Source organism: Podarcis vaucheri (assembly GCF_965113315.1).
Source record: "Podarcis vaucheri genome assembly, chromosome: 6".
Taxonomy (NCBI): domain Eukaryota; kingdom Metazoa; phylum Chordata; class Lepidosauria; order Squamata; family Lacertidae; genus Podarcis; species Podarcis vaucheri.
Genome location: NC_138764.1, coordinates 102,272,789 through 102,291,737, shown reverse-complemented (window position 1 = coordinate 102,291,737; position 18,949 = coordinate 102,272,789). Strand labels below are relative to the sequence as shown.

The following is an 18,949-nucleotide window of genomic DNA, read 5'->3' as shown; positions in this document are numbered from 1 at the left end:
GCTCAGAAGTAGCACAGTGGAAAGGGAGCCAGCAGAGGCAGGGCCCTCCTGCAGTGAGGACATAGGCCCTGGGGGCCCTGCCCCCAAACTACTACAAGAACAGACTGAGCAGCAGACTCAGGGAAGGAGGGAGGCAGAGCAAGCAGCCCTGCCATGCTGCCCATGTCACCACTGGCTGCCAATGTTCGCTGCTCCTGCCTGGGCACATGACGGCCTGCCCCCTTGCTTGGAAGGAGTGGGGCAAGGGGTTGGGGCGAAACGGGTCTACTCCCCACCCCAGCCCCGTTTTGCTCAGGTTGGCACCACAACCTCCTGGCACATATGGGGAATGGATTCCCCATGGAATTAACATACCACGACTTCCAAGTTGCAGTTTTTATACATGGCAGCTTCCTCTTCTTTCATTTGCTCATGAAGCCACAATAGCTTCTGAGGCCTTTTCTCGCAAGTATCTCACCATCATCTGACAGGCATCCCTCTTGCAGGGCATTATAAGGCTTGCTTGTAAAGCAGCACTTTGTGACATCAGCTGGCAAACAGGGGCCAGGCTGCTGGGTTGCCAGGCAGCTGAATTCGTAGGAAAAAGGGGCGGGGGGGGGGGCAAAGTGGGATGAGGCCACCATGGGTCAGGCCAGAGTGTGCTGTTGGGGTGTGGTTGTGCCTCCCCTTGTTCTCCATCTTGCTCCCCCACCCGTTCCTTTAGCTGCTCAATAGAATTATAGCATGGTAGAGTTGGAAGTGATCCTAAGGGTCATCTAGTCCAACCCCCAACGCCAGGATCCTGCCCACAGCCAGCCCTGGCTGGGCTCCAAATTCCGACCAACTTCTTACCAGCCAGATGCACTGACCCCTTGCAATTCTGCATGGGATGGACAAAGGGGAGAAAGAAACATTTTGTGCTCTGTCTCAGGACACTGATATGAGCATGCCTTTGGGGGGTAAAGTCAAACAGTTGGAGAGTGAGTCCCTATTGAAATTCATGTTGTTACAGGTCTCCAGACTGTTATGGTTAGGTTAGGAAAGGCCTCATCCTGAAACCTTAGGGGAACGCCTGTCAGCTGATTAAGACCAAAGCTTGGCAGAAGGCAGTCCACTGGTGCCTATCTAACGCCCCCTGGTTGCTGGAGTTTTAACAACGAGCACAGGACTGGGCGGACTTTGAATGTGGGAGGCAGCAGTGCTTCTGAATACCAGTTGCTGGAAACTGCCTAAGTGCTCCTCTGCTCAAATCCTGCTTGCAAGTTCCCTGCAGGCATCTGGTCGGCCACGGTGAGAACAGGATGCTGGACTAGATTGAGCCGTTGCTCTTCTTATGTTCTTAACAAAGCACGTTCATTGTGTGGAAGCAAACTGAGTGACTCGGGTGCCAAATTCAGCCGTCAGACTAGCCTCCCTCGTGGGGCTGTTGTGCAAGGATGGAAGGGAGGAGCCTTCTGGGGAGGGAGGCCCGAGCTCCGTGGCATGTTGTGGTGGTTATCCGTCTGTCTGGGGAGACAATGGAAGAGGGTGCCTAATTCAAGGCAAACGTTACTGTTTTTGTTCCTCTGAAACGTGAGCGCGAGTAATGCGTTGGGAAAACACCATCCTGCCCTGCGGGGCTGCTGTAAGGATAACGGAGAAACTCTTTAAGCCCCCCTCAAAGCTCTGTAATAGGGGAGGGCAATGCTTTTCTTGGTTGGTTTCCCCAGTAGTGATGTATGGAAGTGAGAGCTGGACCATAAAGAAGGCTGATTGTCGAAAAATTGATGCTTTTGAATTCTGGTGCTGGAGGAGACTCTTGAGAGTCCCATGGAGTGCAAGAAGATCAAACCTATCCATTCTGAAGGAAATCAGCCCTGAGTGCTCACTGGAAGGACAGATCCTGAAGCTAAGGCTCTAATCCTTTTGGCCACCTCCTGAGAAGAGAAGACTCCTTGGAAAAGACCCTGATGTTGGGAAAGATGGAGGGCACAAGGAGAAGGGGACGACAGAGGACGAGATGGTTGGACAGTGTTCTTGAAGCGACCAGCATGAGTTTGACCAAACTGCAGGAGGCAGTGGAAGACAGGAGTGCCTGGCATGCTCTGGTCCAGGGGGTCACGAAGAGTCGGACACGACTAAACAACAACAACAATACAGAGCGGTCAATGGTTGCGTTTGGTGGTGGGTTGGCTGGATGGTAGGAAGCTGGTTGAGTTTGGTGTGTGTAAAAGCTGTTGGTCGTGTTGGAGAAGACTTTTTAAGAATAAAAGCAGCAATACTCTGCAAGAATACTCTTTCTCAAAGACTTTTGTGCCAATTAAGGTCTGAGGTTGGGAGAAAAGCAATGACAAACCTAGACAGCATCTTAAAAAGCAGAGACATCACCTTGCTGACAAAGGTCCGTATAGTAGTTAAAGCCATGGTTTTCCCAGTAGTGATGTATGGAAGTGAGAGCTGGGCCATAAAGAAGGCTGATCGCCGAAGAATTGATTCTTTTGAATTATGGTGCTGGAGGAGACTCTTGAGAGTCCCATGGACTGTAAGAAGATCAAACCTATCCATTCTGAAGGAAATCAGCCCTGAATCAGCTCACTGGAAGGACAGATCCTGAAGCTGAGGCTCCAAGACTTTGGCCACCTCATGAGAAGAGAAGACTCCCTGGAAAAGACCCTGATGCTGGGAAAGATGGAGGGCACAAGGAGAAGGGGACGACAGAGGACGAGATGGGTGGACAGTGTTCTCGAAGCCACAAACATGAGTTTGACCAAACTGCAGGAGGCAGTGGAAGACAGGAGGCCTGGCGTGCTCTGGTCCAGGGATTACAAAGAGTCGGACATGACTAAATGACTAAACAGCAACAATGCTTTTCTTTGGGGTGGGGGTGGGGCGCTGAGAGGGGGTCGAGTCCCCCCTCCTCCTCTCCGTTTCTGACTGGGGCGACTGAGGGGGTAAAAGCAGACTGCCGACCGCGGAAAATCAGAAGCCCCTTCGACTTCCATGGCAACGACGCCAGACCGCTTCGCCTCCCCTCAAGCCGAGAAAAGAGGCAGAGAGAGAAATAAAATAAAAAAAAACGGCTGAGGGGAGAAGCAGCCGCAGCCAGGCCTTCCTCCTGCCGTTGCCGCGGCAACGCCTCGGGGAAGCCTCGCGAGATCTTGGGAAGCCGGCGACTCCCCCTCTCTCGTGAGCGGGAACAGGAGGAGAGCCGCTTGGCGAATGGGGTTGCGGAGGCGGCGTCACGTGGCGCGGCGCGCGCGCGCGGGCTCCCAGGAAAAGGGGAGGGGCTGACTCGGAGGTGCGTGAGGGGATTTTGTTACCGGCGGGTGGCGGGAGGCTTTGGAGGCCTACTCAGGTCCGCCTCACCTCAGCGGGCCGCCTTCCCCGTACCCTCCGGTCCTTTGCCTGAGGAGCGGCGGAAGGAGCCCGGAGGCGGAGGGAAATAGCCCCGTCCCTAGATAATTGGGATGAATGGATGGAGGAGGCGGCGGCTGCGGTGGCGGCGGCTGTGTTGTAGGCCCAGGCGTGGCCCCCTCAGGATGTGAAATCCAGCCAGCGCGCCCCATTGCGGCTTTGTAAGTCGTGTGAAGGGCCGCGAGTTTTCGCATGGTAGGGGGTTGGACTAGATGACCCTTGGGGGTCCCGCCCAGCTCCATGGTTCTGAGATTCCTCCTGCCGGCTGGGCTTTGCCATGCCTGCCCGGAGGCGGCGATGCTTCTGAATATTTTAAATGCCGCCCTTCCAGGTCCGCAGGGCTGTTTGCAGGACACCAGGAAGGGGAGCTTGCTGCCCCGAGAGTCAAACTCGGGCGCAGACTCTTCCGTTCTGAGCCCAAATACCGTGTATCCATCTAGCCCAGCGTTTCTCAACCTGTGGGTCCCCCGATGTTGTTGGACTACAACTCCCATCATCCCTGACCACTGATCATGCTGGCTAGGAATGATGGGAGTTGTAGTCCAACAACATCTGGGGATCCACAGGTTGAGAATTATGGCCTACTCTGACTCAGTTGATGCCTTTCCCAGCCTTACTAAGTGAGATGCCAAGGAAGGACACAGGAACCCCTTATGTGACGAGCGTGTGTTCTACCACTGTGCTGTGCTTCCTGTTTAAATGTAAGCTCATGAAGCTTCCCCATATCAGATCAAACCCATCAGTTCATCTCTAGTACAATTGCTCTGACTGTGAGTTCCTTTCCAAGGTCTTGCCGATTAAAATCCTGTTATCTGGAAATGTCAGGGATTACACGTGGGTGGTGCTCTGCCACGGCGCTGTGATCAGACTCTGCATTTATTAAACACATATAGAGCAGCCTTGCCAAAGTTAAGCACAGCTGGGACTGAAAATCCAGGCGGCAGCGACACAAGAATGGGCCTTGTACTGGCTACCTGCTGGTGGAATGCTCTCCCCAGGGAGGCTTGCCTGGTACCTTCATTACAAATCTTTAGGCAACAGGCAAAAACATTCTCTTTTTGGAGGCCTTTGGCTAATTAAACAATTTATGGCAATTTAAACTTGTGGGTTTTATATTGTAAACTTCCCTGTGATCCTTGGATGAAGGACAGCATAGGATCCAACTCCTAGGGCTTGAGGTCTCTTCAGCTGTGCCCCCCAGGCGGAGCTTAATGCTGCTGGGGGGGCATAGAGCAGGCGGGGGCGAGGCTGGCACGTGGGGGGGGGCAGGGTGCCTAGCGCAGGGGGGGCAGCCGCAATGGCACCCTGCTCGGATCGCACTGCCGGGGGCGGGATGCTCCCCTCCGCACTCCTCTTCCTCCGCCAGTGCCCCCCCTTAAAACATTTGAGGAGGCCAGGCATAGCCATACAAATGAAGTGTGTGTGCTGTGTCTTCTGATTGTTAATGTGAGGCGGGGCTTAACTGCCCCCTTCCCATATTTTATTAAAGTTGGCACCCCTGAAGGGCTGTATAGAAATATAATAAATGATAATAACGTCTGGGCAACTGCATTTCTTAAGTTCCATGGAGGAAAGATGAAATATAAATAAAATAAAATTGACCAGATTTACACACCTTCAGGCAATACTGTAGCATTAAGTGGGCCCAGACCATTCATTTGGCATAGTGATATATTTTGAACATTAAAAAGTCACAGTTTTTCAAAGTTAAATCTTGCCAGTTGTTGTTTCTGGAATGCTCAAAATAACCAGCTGCTCTGCATAAAGAGATAATCTGCTTTAAAGGTGAAGTGACAGGCTGCAATTCAAACCTCTTCTGCACTGGGTGGATTGGGCAATGAAGAACTCATCATTCTGCCCACCAAACATGCGGATCGATAGAAGTATTGCCAGTGGAATCCTTACAGCAGCCTGTGGAAAGCCTCAGAATTGGCAGTTCTGGGGAACTGGGAGGGGTTGGTCTGGGATCCACTAGATCCTGAGCCAGCCCATTGGCAACATGTCCAATGCAGGACTTTCTGCCCTGGTTGGTGTGAGTGGCAGGGGCAAAGATGGCAGTGGCGGGATTGGGATTGGGATTGCAGTGATACACCACAATTCTATATTCTCTATTTAAAAGTATCTCAACTGAGTTCTCTGGTGCTTTTTCCCAGGGAAACGTCCAGAAGGTTGCAGACTTTGGGCCATAATCCTATGCATGCTTATTTGGGAGTATATCCCCTTGAATTCAGTGGTACCTCTGAATGATTGTGCATAGAATTGAACTATGCCAAGTCTAAATTGCACCTAGTCAGTTGACAACATTATTTGACCGTTGTCAAGTACAGTCGTACCTTGGTTTTCGAACAGCTTAGTTCACAAACAACTTGGAACTCAAACACTGCAAACCCAGAAGTAGGTGTTCCGGTTTGCGAACTTTGCCTTGGAACCTGAACGTCCAGTGGCGTGGCTTCTGCAGCTTCCAGTTGGCTGCAGGATGCTCCTGCAGCCAATCAGAAGCCACACCTTGGTTTCCAAATGTTTCTGAAGTCGAATGGACTTCCGGAATGCATTCTATTCAAAAGCCAAGATACTACTGTACTGCCAAGTGCTCCAGAAACTATACTTTGTAAATGGCAGGTGATCTTTTTGTTTTATGATTTTGTTGTTTGTTAGCAAGTCTAGCTTGTGTTATTCCAGACTAAATGGGTAGACTGCAAAGCAAAGTGTATGGTCTTTTATCATTTGGAGAAGGGAGGTTCTAAAGTAAGCCCAAGAAACTAATCTTATCCCATTATGCTGCTGACTGGCTGGGGTTAGGATTGTGAAGGTGTCCCAGTGCAAAGACCATCACTAGACCTGCAGAGAGCTTGGTGGACAAAAAACTGCTGCCGCCACCAATATTCTCACAATTAATAGCAAGCAAATGGTCACAAAATGGACTGTTGCAGAGGCAGAAGCAACTGTGGGTTTGCCAGATCCAAACTGGTTCTGTTCCTCGAGGGGCTTAGATTTACATGATTGCTCTGCCCGCCTCCGATATAGGAATTGGGAGGGGGAGTTTGAAACACTGTCCTTGTTAATACTGTATTTTAGCAAAATGACACCTGGTACTTAAGGAAGTGTGCTGTTGATTTCAGACTCTGAGATCCTGACATGTCTGATGAAATATGCCCCAAATAAAATTAAATGGCATCACTGTGGACTTCCCATTTCAACCCTACAAATGTCAGGAAGAGTACATGTCTAAAGTGCTGGAATGCCTTCAAAAGGTAAGTAATCTGAGAAATCACAGCCAGAGACCTCTGGAGGGCACTTCTTAAACAATGTTTAATAATGTGTGTCAAGAGTAGGAAATTTAGAGACTAGTCATGCTGACATCTCTGAAAGAACGTAAGGTCCAGCATTTGGGATGTTTTGTTGGGAAAGGATAGATTACTCCTGGTTACCATTAGTTTGCTCTCAGACATCGTTGCAGTATTACACAATACATAATATATACAGGGGGGAAATGTGCATATATTATGCATAACACCATGAGATTGCTGACCAAGCCATTGTTTTATAAGTTTTGAATGTTTCAAATAGATGCAAAAGTACACTGGTTCAAAATGTCTTCTTAAAGTAAGTTTTATTCTATATATGTGTTCAGTTTTGACTCCCCTCGAATGAAATGCAGACTTGGCATGGTGAATGACACAGTTGTTTGTCTTATAGGTATCTTTGGGAGAATTCAAAGACAGCAGAGCATATATACTTGTGGCCTGCTTGGCTGTGAATATCATGGACAAAATTATTATTTTTAATTGGATAAGCTATTTTGGGATTTACATGTTATATTGCATTTTTGAACTAAATTTGTTCATTCTACAAAAGTATCTGCCTAATATTCACAGTTGTAAGTGGTAGTAGAATCATAGAATCATAGAGTTGGAAGAGACCACAAGGGCCATCGAGTCCAACCCCCTGCCAAGCAGGAAACACCATCAGAGCACTCCTGACATATGGTTGTCAAGCCTCTGCTTAAAGACCTCCAAAGAAGGAGACTCCACCACACTCCTTGGCAGCAAATTCCACTGTCGAACAGCTCTTACTGTCAGGAGGTTCTTCCTAATGTTTAGGTGGAATCTTCTTTCTTGTAGTTTGGATCTATTGCTCCGTGTCCGATTCTCTGGAGCAGCAGAAAACAACCTTTCTCCCTCCTCTATGTGACATCCTTTTCTATATCCTTTTCTATCATATCACCCCTTAACCTCCTCTTCTCCAGGCTAAACATGCCCAGCTCCCTTAGCCGTTCCTCATAAGGCATCGTTTCCAGGCCTTTGACCATTTTGGTTGCCCTCCTCTGGACACGTTCCAATTTGTCAGTGTCCTTCTTGAACTGTGGTGCCCAGAGCTGGACACAGTACTCCAGGTGAGGTCTGACCAGAGCAGAATACAGTGGCACTATTACTTCCCTTGATCTAGATGCTATACTCCTATTGATGCAGCTCAGAATTGCATTGGCTTTTTTAGCTGCCACGTCACACTGTTGGCTCATGTCAGGTTTGTGGTCAATGTTCTGATTAAGTAAATGAAGTATAATGAGCTTGGAAGTAACTGGGTCATTTCTCAACTCACTCATGAAAATGGACAATGTAGTATAATGCTAAAAAAAACCCATGTTGTAAAGATTACTTTTGTTATAGAATATGAAGTGCTGAAAGCATTCAGGAGAAATGCTATTTAAATAATAAGAGTGCAATAATTTAGACTTCAAATAATTTAGACTGCAATCCTTTGCGTGCTTACTCCAGTGTAAACTGCTGAACCTAGTAGTACCTACTTTCAAGTAAATTTGCATGAAACTGTTGATTTAGTTGATTTATTTAATTTTCATAAATCTGCAAGGGATAGAAACCAATAGTTCCGAAAGAAAATAAATCATATTCTTGATTTTAGATGCACACATGTCACAGTAGGCATCTTAGAGGATGCTTCCATCTGCAATTATAAAATTTCAGATTGGTGTCACTCACCATGCTGCTATTAATAATCTAGAAACTGCAATGCTTGTTATTTAGAAGTAAGTCCTAAGCCAGCAAATCATATACTCATATACTGTTGTCAGTTTCCTGGGAGTAAGTGCCATGGAACTCTGTGGAACTGAATTTAGGATTAGGATTGTGTTTAGGATTGTATCTAAAGCTATGTTCGGCGTGCAAGTGGAATAAAGTCTGCTTGTGCCACAGGGTCTTGCCTTCCCCCCACCCCTTTACATGCTCTCAAAATAATTTTCTGGCGGGTAGGTGAACCCTCTGGAGCACCTTTTAGGGAAATGTGAAAGTTTGTAGTGGGGAGGATAGGAAAGTGAAGTGACAGTGCACAAGGAGAAATGTACTTGTGTAATGTTCAGTTTCACTCCCAAATAAGTATTCTTTGTAACTTAAAATCTTGCATAAATTCCCGTCAGTTGAAATTGGCTAAATTCAAGACATTGACTTCCATTTCTTGTTTTTGAGATATATTTTTATACTGTTCAGAACAGATGCATTTTGAACATATGAAACCTGCTTAACACTTCCTGAAAAGAGGCTATTTTGCAAACCCTTCTCTTGTTAGTGCCAGACGTATCGCATTAGATCTGTTTGTAGAGAAGTGGGTAGGTGGGATTTCTCTTACACTTGCAGATGAGGGGAAAGAAGCAAATAAGTAGACCTTATGTTCATACAATCTGTTCTTAAGGCTTGAGAACTGAGACCATGCATTCCATTATCTCTTTTGCACGTCTGCAAGAAAATCTCTTAAGGAACCATTGTGCTCAGAGGCCATTTTGTAAATCTTTATTATTATCACTGTCCTACACAAGTGCCCTAACATCTGTTGTAGAAGCAAGGGGATCTGTTTACAAAGTGACAAGCAGGCCTTGCCATTGCTGTAATGCTGTACATGGGTTTCAGGGACACTTCTCTGTAAAATGTGTGCATAATTTCAAATGCAATTTATCAACAGAGGGTTTTTTCTCTCCAAGAGTTCCAAATCAGACTTGGAACAATTGTTTAACTCTGCCTCAACACCAGTTTAAACTGCCAACTAATTTAAACAGATCAAGTAAAACTTGTAATCATAATATTAGTGCGTAAGAACTTTGGCATGGTTGCCCTAAAACAGTCTGTCAACGACCCTCTCACTGTCACCAACAATGCCTGTTCCTTTCTTAAGTATTTCAGTCAGAGATGGCTCTAGATTAGAATAACCTTTGGAGCTCTGTCTGTCTCGCTACATTTTCCTTTTCCAGTCTGGTAAAACAAGAAGGCAGAAAGAGAGCTTTGGTTGAAGTTTCTAACGTCATAGAATCAGAGTTGGAAGATACTTCTAGAACAGGCTGCTCACAGCAGGGTATTAAATTACTGTGGACATATAAATTTTCCAGTAAATGCTGAGTCAAATGATTTATGCAGATTAAGCTATACAGTGACAGCTAGAGAGAGCATTGTTCTTGGTCAATTTAACTAAAACATACAGCCCAGATGATATGTGTGCATCATCCTGTTTAGAGTGGTAACTTTTAGAGAAGACCAGGTGGCCAGCTGTGATCCTCATTAGTAGTTTGGTTCTCTCCTTAAGAGTTAGGTTCTAACTGAGCAGCTAGAGGAAGCTGCCCTAGCTCACTCTGTTATGGCTCACCCTGCCTAATTTGCTACCTAGTCCTTCCTAGCAACCTGTCTTCCATCCAGGCTGCCAGCATTTGTCAGCCACTTATTTGTTTCTGTACAGACTCATGGGGAAAATGCTCGGCAATTAGCTGGCAGTTAAAGTGAATGTCCAGTTTTCTAATTATTTCTTTTCTCTATTTGTTACCATTATTCAAGCAAGTGAATGGGATTTTAGAGAGTCCCACAGGCACGGGAAAGACACTATGCCTCCTTTGTGCATCTCTGGCTTGGCGGGACCACTTCAAAGATGCCATCTCTGCACAGAAGATAGCCCAGCGACTGAATGGAGCAGAACTCTTCACTGACCGGCCAATGTCATCTTGGGGCAGCGCTACCACAGGTGCTGATATCCCAGGTAAGTCCTGGGTCTTGTGGTTCTGTAAGCAATGTCATGTTCATTTGGGAGCCACAAGGTGGAATTACCAGGGTTCTCAGACTGGACTGTTTGACCTTATAGAAGAAGTAGAAAATGAGATGTGACAAGCTGGCAAACATTGCAGTTGCCCAGCCTCAATAGAGTCCCACACTCTAGTTGCAGAAATTCAGGTGCATGGAAGGTGGGAAACATGTGAACCTATGCAAACATTGCTGAGTGTTATGGTTAGTTTCTTTATCAGAAGCTAGAGAAAAACTTGGGGACTCTGTTAATTTGATTATTTCATCAGTGTTGGAATTTGCTCATTAGCAACCCAGTGGGACAAAGAATAAAGCATAATCAGTGATAAAAGACCACAGACTCAAGATCGTCTTTGAAACAAATCAGTTTATTGATGTACAGCGCTTCATTCAAATCGTATTATCTTCATATGGAAGTTAATGATATTCTAAACTTTGAATTATAACATAAAAATAAAGTAATGTAAGAGAGCAAGTTAACACTTAGAAAATAATATAGAGTAAGAATAGACTAAGATTATCATTGTAATTACATTGATAAAGGAGCTAATCAGAGTTTGTTTTTTCCCATTCTAACTGAAATTTTGGCCTTCTAACATCCTCCAGCTCATGTAGTTGCTAAAGTTTCATAGCATATCTGTATTTCTAGGTTTTCTACCACACTTAACATTTTGGAATAAAAGTCCTAGTTACTCAGCCAGTGCAGGGAGGGAACATATAAAAAAGAGTGGGAAAGGCGGCGGCAGGAAGGAAAGAAAGAAGGAAGAGAGTGAGAATCAATTCTCTGAACACTTTTTATAGGGATTAGAAACTGGGCCAGGAAGATTAGACTTCCCATCTTTTGTGTCAATTTGATTACTTGCGTAGGTGATCCCACATAAGATGTAGACCAGGGGTTGTCAACGTGGTCCCTGCCGTCCACTAGTGGGCGTTTCGGGATTCTAGGTGGGTGGGAGGGGGTTCTACGGCACAAGCTGAATCCTCCTTCCATCGATGGTAAGGAAATTTTACCATCAAGAAAGATGCATGAGTGGGCGGTAGGTATAAAAAGGTTGGCTACCCATGATGTAGACTCTGGATATCCATAATCTATGGGTGAACATTTTTTCACCAAGGTCAGGTGCACCCTGACACATTCCAGCAATTCCTTTGAAACATTCTAGCAGTGTCTATAATTCTACATCAGGAGCAATCCCATTCCTCCTCTCTTTAGGATCTTATTATACTGGTGGTGTAATGTTGTATTTAACATTATCATTAGGTTTTCGTCACCCAAGATGCCATGGTCTCACATGACTGTCTGAAATTCAGTAAAAAAATTTCAAGGAGCCTTCACAAAGTGGCACAGTGTTGAAATCCATTTCATCCATGTTGATCCATCATGGTTGCTCTGCTGTAGTTGTTCACTCTTCAGGTCTGGCAGGGCCCAGATTTGCACTCTTCCTTACATTCTGATATTTTGGGGGCCTCTTTTCCTTACTAACTTCAGTATGTATAAATCAGGGCATTAGTTTTCACTGTCATGTGCAGATGCTTATCCTACAGGCGCTTCATAGAACGACTCTTAGCTAAAGTGATTAAAAATATGCACTCTTGTTCCTTATAGGTGAGTGGTTGAGTTGCAAAATCCGCCACTGCCTCCGCAGGCTGAGTTGTTACCATAGCACCAGAAGGGGAAAAGCAGACTGATGATATATTTAGCACTAAACAAGAACTAATTTTTTCCCTTTCTGCTTCCTCCCCCCAATCCCCTTCTCGCCTTCCCCACTTGACAGCTTATTACACTGACGTTCCTAAAATAATTTATGCCTCCAGAACTCATTCTCAGCTTACTCAGGCCATCAATGAATTAAAGAACACAGTTTACAGGTAAAGAAACTTAAGATATTGATGCTCGCTGCAGGTGTGAAACAGCTTGGGATATATGTGTCTGGCAATTTTTGTTTTAGCTGTATTATTGTTGATAGAAATGTTTTTGAAAACACTAGTTATATAAGCTGTCACTGAGACATTTTGCAGCCATAGTAAAGGAGCTCTCCCTCAACACAGAGGGAGCTTTTGCATATAGCTTTTGCAAAATATACTGCCCGTTAATGCTGAAAAGCATATGCATATGCCCTGCTTCATTTCCATGTTTGAAATACTTGCCACAACCCAACCATGTATATCTTCGCTGTCTTGTTTTGATTAAAATGTCAGTGCTTGTGTCACCCCCCCCCCCATTTAATAGGCCAAAGGTATGTGTATTGGGTTCCAGAGAGCAGCTCTGCATCCACCCTGAAGTTAAAAGACAGGAAAATAACCATACACAGGTAAGAGCATAAAAGTAAAACCACACTGACTCTTGTTCATCCAGTGAGAGCTGTGGGCAGTGGGAATTTAAATCCAGGTCTCCCTCACTAATACTTTACCTACTTCATCCAGCCCATTTCTGGGCCCATTCCAAAGTTCTGGTCGGCTTTTCAAGCCCTCCACTGCTTAGGTAGATGGCCTTTTCTGGGTGTCCACCTGTGGCATCTCTGTGGTCGCAGCCCAATTATTGAATGATCTCACCTGAAAGGTCTGCACGAAAGAGAGGTCCTCCTGAAACCTACTTTGTCATTTTGGTGCCAGACAAAGACCTTTGTATGTTCTCGGGCCTTTCAGTCATAAGTTTAAATCCTGCTGATTGTTTTTGTTTTGCAACCTTTAAACTTTTTTTCTTATGGTGACTATTTGGACATTTTGGTAAAGTAAACCAAAAACCATATTTCTTTGGGAGAGGGGGCAAAAGCAGGTTGCAGTTGGAGAATCAATAATAGATATGAAATAGATCGCTATGGAGCAGTCAAGTTACATGGCTTTTGTTATATGAATTATAGCATACTCTCTGCTGCTTAGTAGGGATGGATATTTTTCCCTGTTCATTGTCCAGCAAAGCTTTTCTGGAAATTGCCAAGTAACAGCACCTTCTACTTGAACATTGTAGGAGAGCTTGCAGAACCATTTTTCTCAAATCCAGTTATCATATGTTGCCCTCTATTGAGAGCTACTTTTTTTTTAAAGCGTTTATTAATTTCCCAATAAAAACATCCAATTAACATATCAAATCCAATCCAATAAAAAAACAACTAAAATAAAAAAGGTCCAATTGTCTTCCAAATTGTAATAATTTTGTTTTGACTTCCCACGGTCTGAATTTCGAAGCACATTCAACATCATAGTCCTGCCTCTCATCATCCTCAATGTTATTCATAATTCCATGTCCGATTTTTCCCTTCCACATTTTGACTCTGGTTCTACGATCCTCACTCATGTCAGAAAACCGATACTTCCCCCCCCCCCATGGAGTGCAGATTTGTCCATATATTTTACTCCTTGAGCTGTTTTTTCATCGCACCACTTCATTTAATTGCATCCAATTTCAAAGTTCTGTCCAGCTCTTTGAGAGTTGTTATTTTGGCAGCTCCCAGATCTTAATCTTTCCCGTCCAGGTGTTATCAAAGAAACACAGAGAAATTTCCTTCTGTAGCCTCCTTGTTGATTTATCTTAAACAGACTGTTTGCAATGTAGCCATATATCAGACAGTTAGCAATTGGCCTTTGGAATCTTCCCAGTCCCCCCTCCGGGCCCTAGAGGGGGGCTGCCAAATATCCATTTAGCCCTCTCTCTCGCTCGTAATAAAAAAAAATCTTTTTGCAAACAGTTGTATATGTAATATTGTTTCCAGTCTTTATAACCAACCATCCGTTAGCTCCTGTTTCTCTTAATCAGGGAAGTATTTCAGATATTCAATAACGACGTGGTGGGAGACGCCATTTTGTCCTCTGTCCTTTGTTTTCGTCTTTAACAGGCATTTCTGGTCTTAGAAGAGAAGTGCCTGCGAGTAGATCCCAATTATATATGAAAGTCCATCTGAACTCACTTTTTGAAGAGCAATTTAAGTTCTTAATGAGACTTGGCATGCATTACGGATTGTTGATGTTAAGGATAAAATAATGTTTTTTTTACATACCAAGCCCCTCCACATTCCAAACGTCATGATGAGGATCTCTTAGAAGTTTGATCTTTTGCACCAGAGACTGTACATACTGCAGTTTTTCCCCAGCTTCTTCAGAGCGTGTCTGTTTGTTTTCCAAATCTTTATATTTTCCCAAACAGATGCATCGGGCTATGGGGTGGCGTCGCAGGAGTGTCAGCCGTCCCTAGCTCCGTGACCCAGTGCCCCTGCCGTCTGCCACATCGGCAATCTGGGGCAGACCGCGGGTCGTTGAGACAGTCCTCCCCTGCCCTGGGGAGGCTGCCAGGGCTAATTACCCCCATATCAGCCCTGAATTATCGGAACGGCTGAAGTCCGATTGTGTGGGATCAGCCATTTTCCACCCCCGGACTCTATTGAGAGCTACTTGTGTAGTGATTTATATTGTGTCAGTAATGTACATGGTATTTTAAAGAGTTGCATAAATTAAGTAGATGGGTCCCTGCTGCAAGGAACTTACAATCTAAATTCCAAGGGAAATAAGGGGTGAATAGGAGCAAGTGCAATTATACACTTATTTGGGCTTCATTAAGTTATGCACTGAACTGGAATTTATATTGTTTTGCAGATCCACATGTGCCGTATGAAGATAACAACTCGCACATGTCATTTCTATAACAATGTGGAAGGTATGAATAAACGTTTGTGAAAGTAATTCTCAGTTTGGGAGTCTGGTAATTGATGTTGGGCTGGTTTTATATCAGTCTTTCTGTTGACTACTTGCATGTAACTGTTTCTTCCGGGCAAAACTGCCAGCCTCTGCTGTTCATTTTTGTTAGGTTTGTAAGCATCATTAACTAGTTTAGATTGTACGACCCATACTTGTCTGTGCGCTTGTGAATGCTTTCCTTTCAGGTAGATATTGGCTAATTTAGTTCTCAAATTGCTGGCTGTGGAAACTGGATTCGCGCCTAAGAAATTGACCTAAGAGGTTCAGATGTGGCAATTTCCTGTGTTCAGTGGGCTACATTCCAGCTAGGCAAAATGTAAAGGTTTCTAAATATACCCCAATGCACACTTCTCCATTACCCATTTAGGCAGACAATAGGTATAATTGTAGCCAGGTAAAAGCACACAAGGAGGGTGCAGACCAGATGAGCGAATTAACCTGGTGAGGGCGTGTGGGAAAAGTCCCAAGGGTGAATAGAAGCACTTACAGAAGGCTGCGTTTCGGCCCTGGGCCTGATGTTCCCCATCCCCTACATTGCGGAAGGAACACTACTGAAAAGCTCTCCACCATGCCACCATAGCGCTGGTCCACAAGAATTCAGTTATAAGTGCAGATGCTGCAATATCTAAAGCGAGACTTCTCAAACATAGTGCTGTTTTGATATAAGATCCAGAAGGGCTGAAGCTCAGTGGGAAAGCAGATCATTTACATGCAGAAGGTCTGAGGTTTAATCCCTAGCAACCCCAAGGAGATGGGGCTGGGAAAGTCTCCTTTGAAACCCTGCAAGCATTTGCCAGTCAGTGTGGATGACACTGAAATAGATGAACCAAAGATCTGACTCCGTATAAGGCAGCTTGCTAGATTGCTAAAAAGTAGCTGTGCAGTGAGGTACCATTATCCCAAAGGTTTTTGAAATTCTCATCCTGTCAGAAAGTCTCACTTATATTGAATTCTTATTCAGTATATAAACTTCACTTGGAAGATAGCTTCCAAGAAGTAAAGCTGGGGGAACCAGGCAAAGGGCCTTCTTGGTGGTGGCGCCCATCTCCCATCGGATGTCAAGGAGATGAGTAACTATATTACATTCATGAGACATCTGAAGGCAGCCCTGTATAGGGAAGCTGTTTAAGGTTTAATGTTTTGCTATGTTTTTATATATGCTGGAAGCTGCCCAGAGTGGTTGGGGCAACTCAGTCAGCTGGGTAGGGTACAAATAATAAATTATCAGCATCACCATCATTTTAACAGTGTTGAAGTTCAAACTTATGCCTCTAGGTAGTCAGCTGGTTTTAGAAAGGCACTGACTATTATACCATGCACATTCAGCTATAGTTGGCCTTATGTGAAGTGACCTGCTTGCACATTCAGAGACAATAAGGCCTAGGAAGGTAAAAGACTGCCCCCCCTGTATAAGGAATACTAAGAGCCCAGAATTTGGGGACCATAGAAAGTGGCACTGATCAATAATTTCAGGTTAAAATACAGTGGTGCCTCGCAAGACGAAAATAATCCGTTCCTCGAGTCTCTTCGTCTAGTGGTTTTTTCTTCTTGCGAAGCAACCCTATTAGCGGATTAGCAGATTAGCGCTATTAGCGATTTAGCGGCTATTAAAGGCTTAGCGGCTAAAAGGCTATTAGTGGCTTAGCGGCTTAGAAAAAGGGGGCGGAAAGCGAAAAAAATCGCAAGACTCGTAAGACGTTTTCGTCTTGCAAAGCAAGCCCATAGGGAAATTCGTCTTGCGAAGCGCATCGAAAAACGGAAAACCCTTTCTTCTAGCGGGTTTTTCGTCTTGCGAGGCATTTGTCTTGCGGGGCACCACTGTAAATCTCTCTCTTTCTCTCTCTCTCTCTCTCTCTCTCTCTCACACACACACACACACACACACACACACACACACAAAGACACATACATAATGGGTGGGGGGAGAGAGATGGTGCTATCCATGAGCATAGCTTGCAGAGTGTGTCATCTGCATATAATGTGGTATCTTATGAGAAACATAATTAAGAACTAAATCAACAGATGTTCAGATATTTTTGGAACCTTTCCTGGAATGTGGAAGCAGCAGGCTCTTTTGTTCATATAATCATGTAAGTTAAAGATAGAAGGAGCAATCCATCAAGTGCTGTTGATGCGCAACCTGCATTAATTTTAAATATGATTTGTGCAGGAAATGGGCAGAGGTTGCTTAGCAGCAGTGTTGGGTGGTGGCACCCAGAAAATGATAATTAAGGGTGCAGATGAAAGTATATAATTTAAGCAGCAGGGTCATCGTGGAATCGTACTCACTACATTTTGTTCACAAGTAGAGTTCAGGGGAAATGCTTCTGCTTTCTACTAGGTTGCAGCAGAAGTCAGCTGTGCACTACACAAATTAGCTGGTGCCTCTGATGTCATGAATCCATGTCTTGCCCCATTGCAGGCAGGTGTTTTTTCTTAATTAAAAGGGAGGGAAAGGACTTGCAGGTTTGCTTGTTTTAGGGCTGCAGTATTAATTGATTCATCAAATGAATAAATTAAAATGGTAGAACTCAATTAAAATTTTAGGCCTGATTAATTGGGCATTGCCACTATATCATCCAATCTTCTACTAAACCCCCAAGGGCATCACCCTTTCTCTTCTGCTCAGCTAGGCACTGCTTCTAGTGGAAAATAGGATATCATCCCAGGGGCCCCCTGTGATGATGAAGGGGCCTCCAGGATGACATAGCATTCATCACTGAGAAGAGTGTTTGGTGTAGGACGAGGCTTCTCTCCCCCAGTCTAAATATGCCCAGTTCTTTCAAACTTTCTTGATAGGACCTGCTTTCCATAACCCTAACCACCTAAGGCAGGGGTTGGCAAGGTTTATCTTGCCTGGGCTGAATCGGTCCTGTAGGGATCCCTCCGTGGGCCGGATCGTGCGCGTGTGTGAGCGTGCACGCCCACGATTTTCGGCGTGTGCGCATCCGCAATTTTCAGCGTCTGCACAGACGCAATTTCCGGCACCATGGAAGTGAGTCCCTGCACCGCGCCGGTTTAGCTCAAGTGGGCAACTCGGTTCGGGGGCTGCTCGTGAGCTGGTCAAACGACCTCAGCGGACCGCTTCTGGACCATGGGCCTTAAGTTGGTGACCCCTGACCTAAGGCTACAATCTGGGGAATTTGGATTGGGCAGAGGTGTCCTTTGCCAAGCCCTTCTGGCCACCCCACTCTGGAGTGATGCCAACATTTCTCTGCTAGTGTGGATCTCAGCATTCTACCTGCTGAATGGGTGGGCAGGCCCAAAATGGGATGTTCAAGGAGCCGGGAATAGATGAGCCAGCCTGGGATCTGCTGGAATATGCTAACTCCTCTTTTCTTTTCTATAGAGAAGAGCACTGAAAAAGACCTGATCAGCTCCATCCTGGATATTGAAGACCTGGTTAAAAATGGGAACAAGCACAGGTCACAATTCCTCTTCACTTTCTCTTTCTTTATGCCTCTCCCCATATGAACCAACACGGACCCTATGTTCATCATCTTAGGCCCATGTTCATGTGCCTCCTTCATGAGAAATCCAGAGGGTGGCAACATGAGAAGGAGCCTTTTTTGCAGTGACTCCCCTTTTGTGGAATTCTCTCCCCAGGAAAGTTGCTGGCTGCCTTCACTGCATATTTTAGGTGCCAGGCAAAACACTTTCTCTATAGCCAGGTCCTTGGCTGATTAACATGTTATGGCCTTTTAAATGAGTTTGGTTTTTTTTTTTTGGGGGGGGGTTATTAGTTGGTTTTTGTTTTATGAAGTTTGTGTTCTTATGTTGTGAAATGCCCTGTGATCTTCAGATGAAGGACAGTATAC

At 45.1% G+C, this 18,949-nt stretch overlaps 1 protein-coding gene across 5 annotated transcripts in view; it reads left to right on the top strand.

Moving 5' to 3' along the window:
- Nucleotides 1-3,118: 3,118 nt before the first annotated feature.
- Nucleotides 3,119-18,949, top strand: part of RTEL1 (regulator of telomere elongation helicase 1) — a 78,973-nt gene continuing 63,142 nt past the window's right edge. For 3 of the 5 annotated variants that reach the window (XM_082225825.1, XM_082225826.1, XM_082225823.1), the window contains exons 1-7: nucleotides 3,265-3,533; nucleotides 6,492-6,623; nucleotides 10,203-10,401; nucleotides 12,218-12,311; nucleotides 12,673-12,754; nucleotides 15,030-15,090; nucleotides 18,481-18,556. In XM_082225825.1, coding sequence (XP_082081951.1) covers nucleotides 6,522-6,623; nucleotides 10,203-10,401; nucleotides 12,218-12,311; nucleotides 12,673-12,754; nucleotides 15,030-15,090; nucleotides 18,481-18,556 — 614 coding nt within the window. In that variant the 5' untranslated portion in view covers nucleotides 3,265-3,533; nucleotides 6,492-6,521. The other 2 variants (XM_082225824.1, XM_082225827.1) reach the window with 2 other exon arrangements.